Genomic DNA, 12,523 nt, shown 5'->3' on the forward strand with positions numbered 1-12,523 from the left:
ACAGGTTATCTTTCCAGTATGTATTCCTAAATTGTTGATCAGTGTTTATGTCATGAAAAGCTTTCTTGCGTGACAGTCGACACCTGTAATGGCGTTCTCCACTGTGAGTGCGCATGTTGTTACTATAAAGGCATCTAAAATTTAGCTAAACCCTTACCCTGCTAAATTTTTATAAGAAACTTGTCCATCTTTCAATTTGGACAGTGCCATTAACTGTTTAAAGGGGTGCATACCGTAAAGATACTGACTGAATGGCGAACAGTGCAGATCATGATCAGACTGCATGGATGTGCAGGCTGATCTTGATCTGCACTGGTCGCAAAGGCAGAATCAATCGTGTCCAGCATGATAAGGGTTAAAGAATTCGACAGCCACGAAATATTTGCGAAAACAGTTTTTTTACGTATAGTTAATATTCAACAATGAATGATATGTCTTGTGCCTTTCGATGCTTTATCCTACGACCACGGTCGATTTCTTTATGATCTTTTATCACTTTTTTCACAATTGTCGTAGCACATTCGCAGAATTACACATAATTATAACATACAGAAATTTCTTCTTTTTAAAATTGTAATTTTACAATCATTTTAGAATTCCAGTCCAGAATTTAGCGTTTATTGTTTGTGTTTTTATCTGTGTTAAAATCATTACTTTAAAAGTGAGAGGACATTCATGTAGTAAATAATTTTAGACACAAAATACCCATATTGAAATAACACGCGCTACTACGAGCTGTGAAAGTTGAATTGAAACCAATGTCATTTAGCAACGTCTGAGCGTAAATTATTACAAAGTACTAAGCAGCCACAAATCATATATGAAGCACGTGCATTCTTACTGATACAGAGACTGTTAATATGCTTAACTTTCAATGTACATAATTTTGAATGAGAAAAACACTGACCTGATACGCATCAAATTTAATGCCATTAATCTGGTTTGTCTAAATATGCATGGTCACAATATACATGTAATGTTACAGTAAGCTTACACTTGTACTTGTTAACCATTGCTTGAATGTACACGCATATGTCTGTTTAAATTCCCACTCTGAGAGAAACGTAGCAAGCAAAGTTTACATTGATACGGTTTTTCTCCACTATGTATTCTCAAATGTTTAGTCAGTGTTGAACTGTCAGAAAAAGCTTTCTTGCACAATCTACACCTATAGGGGCGTTCTCCACTGTGAGTGCGCATGTGCGTTGTTACTGAGGAACTCTGGGAAAAATGGCGGTCACAAACTGGGCAGTGGAATGGTTTCTCTCCACTGTGCGTCCGTGAGTGCGCCGTTAGATTAGCCGCTTGTGAAAATGTTTTGTTACAAGCGTTACATTTGTAAGGTTTTTCGCCAGAATGAGTGCGTAAGTGAGTTTTTAGCGTGCTTGGCCTCGCATATGTTTTCCCGCAAATACGACACAAGTTAATTTTGGATGTATCCGGGCTGTGAGCAAGGTGAAGTGGCTTGTCGTCGATGAATTTTCCGCGCTTGAATTGTGTCGGGGAGTAATATCTCTGACTTGCCCTGAAGTCGTCAGCCATTTTATAGTAAAACCCACGATTCTCGGAAACTCCCGTCCGGAAATCGGAAGAAAAAGAATAGTGTTGAGGGTGATAACTCTGAGAGTATGGGCTATACTGGGACTGGAACGTCGTTTCCTGGGGACTATGCTGGTATTCTTGACCCATGTTGTAATGCTGAGAAGACGACTGCCATTGTTGAACAGGATTACACGCATTATTTCCGAAATTTGGAGGAACTACATTCATGCTCATTGACACATTAACACTCATCGCCGGAAACATGCTTGGTTGTTGCGTATTAATATGTTCTCCATGCAACTGCGCATGTACTGATGGGTACTGAGGACTTCCTCTTCCTGAATAACTCATGGGATGAACTTGACCTCCATGGTTCACCGCATATGCCAAAGATTGCTGACTGTGGTTGTTCAGGCCGCCGGGGTTTAAGGGACCTAGATGCATGGTTGGCGAAAGCGGCGACAACTGACTTCCAAACGACGGATGCACCACAGCGTTCTTCAATGAAAGAAGTGCGTCTGTCACGTCATGGTTTTGTTTTTCTTTGAATACTGTGAATTCTCTGGAAAAAAAAAGATTTGACAACAATGTACACAAAATATGACGAATCCAAAAGAATTTTAAAGTTTCGATATTTGATGTCGGTAAAGTATTAATACAAGTGCATAATCGATTGTTTTAGACAACAACAAAGTGCTTATATAAACCATAAGCTTTCTTGATTTAATTATCTATACTAGTCACATTGCACATGTGTATCAACTTCTGCACGATTGTGAAAATGAAAGCAAATACGAGATTCTGTCAGATTTCTGCAAAGACAACGTGCAATGCGTTTTTTTTTTTCAAATATCTACACGTCTGAAGACATTTTGCCAAATCTCTTCTAAAATAGCATTATCTAGACGTGAAAATTATACATACGAAAACTTGGAGTGATTATATGATATCCGTTGATAGAATTAATCGAAAATTTATGAAAAACACTCTGATGTTAGTTTTACGAATAAAACAAGCCTCAACATAATCATGCATTTTATACCGCTTAGCAGACCCCGGGTCACTCGTCAAAATTGACATAATCCAAAAAGCCCCTCGACAAATACCCAAATATTATATCAGTATTAATTACACTAGTGAAGGACAGACAGTAGCTTGTCGTTATTGATTTAGAATAAATAAACTGACCACTTGGATCGCGAACATGTTTACTGTCATCTTAGTTTTTTGCCCAGTTCACACATCAGGATTATGTGTAATTAATCTGTCCACCGGATCATCTTATAATGTACTGTCTTAAAGGGACGACGACCAACCTACTGTGTTTTTGTATGAAATATTTCTAGAGAAATTCCCAGTTTTTCAACAGCAAACACAAATGTGGGAGTTTCTTTTTTCTCTCATATAAACTAGTTTCTTAACGTTTATTGTAATATTATATGTTCAATAAACGAATAACCAGATCTTTACTTTATATCCATATACTGAATACTACCCCCCTCAACAACAACCACAAACATGAAAGAAAAAAGGAAAAAAGAACAAAAAACTAACACGCATTTCTTTCAGTGCACAAAATCAATGTATGTAATAATGTATAGTATGTAAAATGCCCCTCACCGGTACGTTTTACGTTTTTCGTACGCGCAAATTTATATGAGCCGCGCCATGAGAAAACCAAGATAGTGGCTTTGCGACCAGCATGGATCCAGACCAGCCTGCGCGTCCGCGCAGTCTGGTCAGGATCCATGCTGTTCGCTTTCAAAACCTATTGCAATTAGAGAAACTGTTAGCGAACAGCATGGATCCTGACCAGACTGCGCGGATGCGCAGGCTGGTCTGGGTCCAAGCTGGTCGCAAAGCCACTATGTTGGTTTTCTCATGGCGCGGCTCATATTTTGAAAATAATAATGACAACTAAAATACAGTAAGGACCCGCTAAACTTAACTACTGTAAATAGTATATATATTCGTTTATTTGTCACAACCTTGCATTATACATTCTATACAATTCCTGCTATTAAATCACAATGTCATTCAAGATTTGAATTATAAGAGACTGTTTACAATGTAAAATAACAAGTCTTTCAACACGTCTTGACAAAAATGTACAAAAATTAAAAAGTTTAGAGACAATAATTATTCAGGAATAATAATAATTTTCAGACTGCATACATAAGTTATGCCTGAAATTTACCTAAAACTAAAATCTGTAAATGGTTATTTCTTTTTTAAAAATATGCACATAATTAAGAAAATGATTTAATCTACAGTAAAAGATTGTCTCTAGACAGACTTAAAAAAAATCTGAATATTGTATGTATAAACATGTGTACACAAATAGTTGAGATCATGGATATAATGCCGGTCATGATTTTTTTTATGACAAAGTTTGTTGTAAACTTATTCTTTATGACGATTCTTTTCACAATACACAGCAACCGTTGTCGAGTCTGGTTTTATATACCGTGCAAACTTTAAAAGCGGCCTTTGCTTAAAGGTCGCATTGAGGCAACGTTTTAAGACATTTTTCATTTTTAGTATGTTCTGTTGGAATCAAAGTTTATTTAATGAACAGAGAGACCCATTGTTAGATCCTTACTAGGAATTAGTGTTTTATTATTTTTCTGAAATGTTTCAATTGTTCCCCCATTGATATGAACATATTCAAAATGTGGACTATTTCTTTTGAATCCGAAATAATTTCTAGTTTTACATTTCCAGTTGGTCGATATTGGGATTTCTATACAAGCTGAACCAAAACGCAAGTTTTAGAATTGTGTGTAGTTTCAAAACTCATAATATTTCCAATCTATCCTGGTAAAGGTATATGGATGCAGTAATAGTTTTACAAACTTGCCTTTCTGATGAATTTCAGCCAAATATATATTATACTTGTCAATTTAAAACATTGACAAATAGTTCTTATATTCATATTCATTTTATTAAACTCATACATAATACAAAATAACTCTATCTTTGTTCGGCAACCAGGACAGGAATTACAAATTAAAAAAAAATGTAACATACAATTAGTACATAAAGAACATAAAAAGTATAAATGATCATTTGTTAAACTTTAAGGAAAATCCATTTCTTGAGTAATAATTGTAAATAATAAATAATTGTTATAAATAATTGTAAAAGAAAACTTATTTTAGTGAGGATGCATTAATACGATATATATATATATATATTTTGTACAACTACCTTTAGTCAACTTTGTTTCAATTCTCGCGCATTGACCACCCTGCAATGTACATAAGCCCAGGTCAGCGGTCATTCATACATTGTTAGGACAGGGTCACACTTGTAAACAATACTCTTGTTGACATGGTCAGAAGATTTACCACTTACATTCTTGGACAATAGAAAAATGGCCATCTTCTAATCTCTATTTGCGTTAGCTTATAAAGTGGACACTCAAAAGAACGTCTATTTTGGTCGCGCGAGTGTCAGATTTACAATTATATTCTAAAATCACATTTATGAAGTGTTTACAAATTATGAGTATACATAAATTTAATAAGCGTATTAAGGGTCCTAGATTTCTTGCATATAAGACATGTTAAAGCATGCTTTTAAAGTGTTTGTAAAAATACTGTAACTTACTGATCTAATTTCATTGTGAGAAAAAAATTCTACACTTCCAATCTTTTCATGTATTATTTTCTAATTTAACATGAGATCACTTTCATCAGTCCGTAATTTGAGATTTCAGTTTCATTATTTTACCTACTTACTGCTTTTTTATGAAACTTGGTGACAGTGACTAACCATTAGAATTTATTTCGTTAAGAATTTCTACTGCAAACAGTACAGTACGAAGACTGTTTCTTTTAAGTAAGCAATATGATCGCAGTTGTATTACAAAAAAAAGAAATATTAAACACAGTAGGTCTTATTACTTAAAAAAAGAATATCTTGAGTAATGAAATAGTCAAAAACGCGCGAGAACATCACGCAGACATAAAAATCCGTTCGCGTCATTTATCAGAACTTACAAGGAAATGCTGAATGCACGACATGTTCGAAATGTAAAAACATAAAATGACAGACGTGTATTTTGGTTTAATTTTAAAAATTTTATTATTGTGGAAAAGGCAATAAATAATTCTATGAAATAATTGCATGCTTACGGACTGAATTAGAACATCATAAATACAGTCCTGTTTGGCAATGTTCTTTAGCTGTATGTATCCCTTTAAAATATATATTTTGTTGTACAATGATGTGAATGTAAATGAAGAATAAAACTAACTCAAATTACTGTATGAATACAACTATAATTAATATTTTATCACAGGGTGCTATGAAATAAATAAATAAATAAATTAATTAATAAAAATATACATCTTTGCTTTGACTACAAAATTAAGTTAATTTTCATTATCATAGAGGCAAACGGAAAGTTGATCTATAGCTCTACATTTCTTCGGTAAAAATTATATAAGTGTGCATTAAGCATTATAGTGTTGAACACTGTAAAAGTAGGTGTGCTCGATTCATACCACTCCGGGCTATCCCGACCACGCGACGGTTCAACGGAATGAGCCGGGCTATTTGTCATGACCCGCAAGTGTACCGACTTGATTCGCGCTGAAACGAGTGCAAATCGGCGAAACCGGTGCACCGAGCGAAATCGGGGTACACAATCGAGCCCACCTACAGAAAACGCGCCAGTGTATGCGTAAAATCGTATCGTGGTATTTTAATTTGGTACCAGGTCTCATGTTCACATTTTCCGTCTCAGCCGAGTTTGAAAATAAATGAGATATTATTTGTATTTTCAAATCTAATGTTCATGTTTAAAATTAAAAGATAAGTTAATAACTATATTCAAGTGACTGTTCAATTTTGATGGTCAATCTCAGTCGGAATTTAATTTTGAAGTTCTAGTAAAATTTGCTTGTATGACAAACTCAGCTGAGACCGAAAATCGAAAACTAAAACTGTTTCATGAACATGGCGCCAGAGTGCAGGGCGCAGCTATATTCTTACTGGTAAATGTTGCAAACTATAATTAATTGAGCAATGACTTTTTTTTGGTTTTGTTTTTGTTTAAAGAGGAAACGTTTTAAAAAATAAAAAAATAAAACTTACTTATATTGTGGAGAAAATGTGAGAATGTTTGGAAAGTTGTCGGAATCATATCCCTGTGGGGTGTAGCTTCCGGTGTTGAGCAGTAACGGTGACCGGGAAGCTATCTCCGACCGGTCGGGAGTCGCCGGACGCCACATGTCGGGGTACATTGTCGGACTCGAACTTGATTCCATAATGTCGGATACCTGAAATGTATAGATGGATTATCAAAGTTCAAATTTCAAATTTTATTGCAATTTTCAGCAAATCCTTGTCTTTGGCAATACATACAAAAAATTATCAATATAAATATGAACTTATTCAAGTAATATTCACATTTGTACTTTATTTATAAGTTAGGGAAAACAAAAACACATTCAAACATTCTAAATGAAATGATATTTTTTGCAGCTGAAAATATTATTATTTATTCTTAATAGAAAATTATTATAGCGAGATATGTGGAATAAGAAAATAAAAAAAAATATAAATCTTTGAAGAAATGAAGGTAAAATTAATATTTTTGGTGGCAACAATAACAGGTGATCTGCCCTTTGAAATACCCGAGTTTTATCCTTTGTTTTTAAATAAATAAATAAATAAATAAATAAATAAATAAATAAATAATTGTACTATGATTAAAATGGCCCAAATTTTAATTTATTTTTGCATCTTGTTCATTTCAAGTATTAAAATAAAACTTATTTGAGCTACATTCTAAAAGGCGTTTTAAATGATTTCTTCTTTGTTGAAAATGCATTGCATCTTAATAACGGCTTCTCGGTTTCCTTTAAGATGTTTTTTTCAGTAGAAAATTAAAAGAAAAAAAGTAATATTGCTACAAGATTCCTTATATAAGTCGCCGGTCCATAGTTTGCGCTACTTGACCAGTCTGTTTAACGCACGTTCACTGGGCTAATAAGTAAAAAAGTGATAATCAGTTCCTCATGTCATGCAATAAATCACTTATTGAATAGCGTGCCGACCAATAGTCAAAACTATTGGCCCTCAGTTCCAGGTAACAGTTTTGACTTTTGGCCGTGTACAATATTACGTGACCCCTTAAAAAAATCGAAGGTCTGTAGTTTGTGCTATATGCCCGCTCCTTATTCAACACAATCATGTTCACTAGCAAATAATTAAAAAAAAGTAATGATAATACAACCGTGTAAATTATTTTTTGATATGTTATAGAACAGTTCGGACCTCGGGAAATATTTAGACAACTGACCTGAAAGACATTCAATAAAAATGTATAATATTCATTATATTTATTGATATCTGAAACTAAAATGCGAACTTCTGTATACAAATTAACGAACATTTTATGAAAATTTGCATGCATATAGCTCCCAGGACTGAACTTAACTGAATCAAGTTAATGTATAAAGAATGTCTGACTTAGAAACTTGTTGAGTACGTGCACAAAATAACATATCGATCACTTTGATAAATATCTTCTTCCAAATGTAAAAAAATGCATTCGCAAAAATATGTACAAATTCAAAAGACCGTCCCGTGAATAAGACTTAAAATAAAAATTTTCTTCCATTTTTTTTATCGTTTTCATGCCACCGGCGGTCAGTCAGATTTCTTTATTTTCTATTCCCCCACTTTTTTGTTGCTGCCATTTTTTCTGTATCCATTCATTATTGTGGCCGATTTTTTTTTATCTAAATAAGAAAATGTGCACATTCCACCAAAATAAAAGAAATATTGTACGGGTACAGACAATCTGATAGATGTATCGCGATTTTCTTTAAAATACATAAGAACGGATACAAACTTATAGTCCCATACGGTTGTTTGTTTAGTCACATAAATTAATGAAATATGAGTTTTATATATTTTACTTACCCTTCTGAAATTGTCGTCTGCCTTTAAGAATCTTCCTTCTTCAACGGAATATACCATTTCGAATTTTTACTTATTCCGATTTTTTTTTGCTAACGAATGTATTACCAAATAAATATAATATTGTTTAATTTGAAAATATCTAAATATTTCATGTTTGTTTGTTGTTGTTGTTTTTTTTACACGAAATTAGTGAAAATAAACACAGTTCTGCGAGATTTTTACGCAGACACTGAATCTGTTGTTTTTATGATTGTCATAAACCTAACGTGTGAATGAGTTCTCAGATGAAGCTCCAAAAACACACAAACTTTCCTCCAAGGATTCTTATACGGATTTACGCAGACGACTTTTCTGTCGGCAAATCCTGAAACGCTTTTTAGCAGACGACAAATTCAGCGCTGTCGCCATTGGTCACCAGAGTGTTCCGCGGCGTTTCTTTCCCGTAGTGAATATAGGCGGCGCGGAGAAAACTCCAACAACCAATACTCGCTACGGAACATACTTGAAGTGATTACCATATTTGATGAAGATTTTATGTAGGTGTGAAAGTTTTCAGGTTTCTCTTGTCCTGCAGGTTTTACAAGTGGACTTAAAGAACTGTATATAGAAAGTAAACACAAAACAAATCTTATATAACCTTAATGTAACTTGTCTTGGATGTCGAAGCAAGAAACACTATATTTCGGAGATTTAGGTCTATACAGATTAACAAGCAGAAGTCTCATGAGAACAAAGTTTACTTATCATTCAAACATGGTTCTATCATCTCATATCCGTCGATATTTGCAATGTATTTTACCAGTTTCGGAGAAATATGTAGTACATTCTGTCGGATTCCTGGATGGCCCTTTTGGCTTATGTCTACGGACCTGTATTTTTTAGCTTTGACTTGTGACTTTGAGTTATTACTTATGGCACGTGGCTTCCCGTAAAATGTATTAATTTACGCCGAATTCAAGACGTAGGTTCAAAGATTGGTATATGAGAAGACAGGAGATTAGAGAATCCGTAGTTGCTGCTCAGGTTAGTGGCCTATATAAGAAATTGGACGAGTTCGATATAGTTTTAGGTTCGTTGACGTGAAAATGCCTCTTAGTCGTAAATACCGTAGTTATGCAATAACATAGTTTGATGTTACATTTTGTTTTGGGCCAAACTGTGTACTTTGTTGGTGTTATTATATACCTCGTAAGATATATCATTAAATTTCTATTAGCTTCTCCGCTTTATGTCTCTGTAGAAATCTAAACCTGCTTAATGCACCAATATTCTTTGATAAAATAACAGAGATATTTACGCCACCATAGCTGAAACAAAATGCACATCATTCATAATGCGTGTTATTTACATTTTAAAATATTTGAAATAAATAGTTAGAGATTCTGTCAGATGATATGATTCGGACAGGGAACAGAGCAATGTTTTTGAAAAGCAGTAGCAACTGAAATCTAGGTCTGAAGTTAACTTCATTTAGATCAACTAGTATACTTTTATAACAAAATTTCTTACGCTCGCTCGATACTTTTTGCAATATCTTTTATATTACAAGAAGTACTTCTATACAATTTTTCACAGGTTTAGGAAAATGTATCGTAAAGATGTATCGTAAATACATATTGAATTATAAAAAAAAACTTATGCAATTATATCATTTTATTTATTTCACGACAGTTACCTTTTACAAAAATATATCTAATGTTTTGCTTTAAATAACCGTGCAGATATTACATATAAGGATCATCCTGAATATATATGATCAAATATCAACCCACAATTATTTTTTTTGTCTATGATATCACAGCAAAAAGAAGTCATTTTACTTTTCATTATAACGAAATTCTTATGTTTGTTTATTATAGACAGTTATCTATTTTTTGACCGGTTTTTTTATGATTTGGGTTAAAGTAACAAAAGAAATTAAAAGATACAGCCAATGCTTCCTTTTTTTTTTGTTCAAGGTTGAATGTTTTTAAACACATGCTGTTCTAAACATATGAGAAATTACATAAATATACTTTGTTTAATATAAAAGAGACTGCAAAAAAATAATGATGGAAGGTGGGAAATTTTGTTAATTGTATTTCTTTTTTTTTTCTTCTTGCATTTTTTTTTAAATACAATGTAACGTGCATTTTTACAATTAATTATCTTTAGTTCTAGTGTACACTTTTAAACTTGTAGGCCTAAATACACTGTAATGCATTGTCGTTTTAAAAATAATCAAAATGTCAAAAATAATAAAACTCACATAGAATTATCATTTATTGAGTAAAAGTTTCCTGTAAAAAGAATGAAACATGATACAGAACCGCGAATAATCTCAGCAGGAATGCAATCGTTATGTTTTACAACAAAGTCATAACTGCAATGAATTCTGAAGTAATTTGTCACCAAATGTCCCTTCCTTGAAGACCAAAGCGTGCCGAAGCAGCGTTCCGCACGCGCTTACTTGTTTTGTAGAAAAGGAGGAGCGCTTAGGAACACAACGGCACATAAATGGAACAAAAGTCAGACAATCAACGTCATTAAGGAGTGTTATAATTAAAAGTGGATAAGAAATACTCGAAAATAAACTGTAATTTGAGAGATGATATGCTGGTTCATGCACGAGGACGTGCAGCCGGCTTCTGCAGTTCTGAAGTTGATAGTGCATTGGTTATAATGTATTAAGCCAAAGGCGACAAGTAGTTTGTAAAGAGTATGGTTTTATATTTCACCTTCATATTCAAAATACATGTGCATCCTGTATTCTTGTTTCATGAATAATTACTTTGAAATACCTATGCTTATTATTACCGTAACTATTGTTCATATTACAGATATACTGGACGTAAATAAAGCATTACAAAATCACAGCGTCTTTACACCCAGAAATGGCCAGCATTGTATAGTAATTGAAAAGCTTGCCAAAGAACAGTCAAAACTATTTACCCTTTGTCCTTCCTTGAAAAAAAAGTCTATCAAACCTTGCTTTAAACAGTGCAACTAAAAATTTCCCGAACTGCTCACCATGTACCATGAACAAAATCATTGCAGGACTGAAGGACGGACAGTGTCAGTCAGACGGGCGAACGCGTGGGGTTTTCAACCGTTGAACAGGAAATTACGCGCATATTATTTTCTACAATGCTTTAGAACTATGTACCAGGTTTCATGAACAAAACGTCCGTACGTTAACAGCAATCTATTGGTCCATATTATGACAGACAGACAGACTGACAGACAGACAGACAGAGGGACACAATAAAATGATGTACATATTCTCCATATTTTCTTCAAACTATAAACAAGGTTTCTTGAAAAAAAAATCTGATATACTTTTTAAGATAAAACAGAAAGTACATTTTTGACTGAAGGATTGACAGACATATTGACAAACAGACAGAAAACGAACAAATGAAATAATGTTCATATATTTTCGTAATGTTTCATGGAAAAAAGTCTCTTGTACATTTTACACTCATTAAGATCCTTTATCAGTGTGCCAAAATTCATTAAACTACCATAAGGTTGTTCTTACTTTCCAAATTATCGCAGGATCCGGATTTTGTGGAAGGACATCGGAAGAACGAACAGACGGAAGGACAGACGGAGTGCAAACCTAGTCCTTTTACTATCCATTTAATGCGGAATGCCAAGTGAGGAAGTTAATAGTACAATTTTCCACGTCTTTGGTATCACGTGGCCAAGCAGTGAACATGAAGCGATCGCTCTGGCACGAGCCACCCGAAGCGGTTATAACCGGTAAGGGACCGGTAAGGGACTGGTAATTATGACAACAGTCATCCCTTCGAACCACACATTAGATGCAAACTCCTGCTAGTAAAGTAAATCTAATGCTAATTTCTTCAGTTTTATTTTTTTTAATATCGGTTTACTTCTGATAATTACACGAACGATTTTGTATATGTAAGTAAACAGATACTGCTTAAATCTCTTTAAATCATGCCTAATTTTGCTTCTCAATTTCAATTACCTGCAAATAAAAGTACTTATTGGTTTGGTCAAACGCAATGTAGTATTTTTAATGTTTTTGAGTTTT

General features: G+C 33.7%; 1 protein-coding gene across 1 annotated transcript; it reads right to left on the reverse strand.

The window, feature by feature from the left end:
• Positions 1–721: 721 nt before the first annotated feature.
• LOC123548027 (protein glass-like) lies at positions 722–8,866 on the reverse strand. The gene is made up of 3 exons (XM_045335263.2): positions 8,482–8,866; positions 6,646–6,830; positions 722–2,104 (listed from the first exon to the last, which is right to left on the reverse strand). The coding sequence occupies exons 1-3, from the start codon at positions 8,536–8,538 to the stop codon at positions 1,006–1,008; spliced, it is 1,341 nt and encodes a 446-aa protein (XP_045191198.2). The 5' UTR covers positions 8,539–8,866; the 3' UTR covers positions 722–1,005.
• Positions 8,867–12,523: the final 3,657 nt, after the last annotated feature.

The sequence above is a fragment of the Mercenaria mercenaria genome, chromosome 9 (genome assembly GCF_021730395.1).
Source record: "Mercenaria mercenaria strain notata chromosome 9, MADL_Memer_1, whole genome shotgun sequence".
Classification (NCBI taxonomy): Eukaryota; Metazoa; Mollusca; class Bivalvia; order Venerida; family Veneridae; genus Mercenaria; species Mercenaria mercenaria.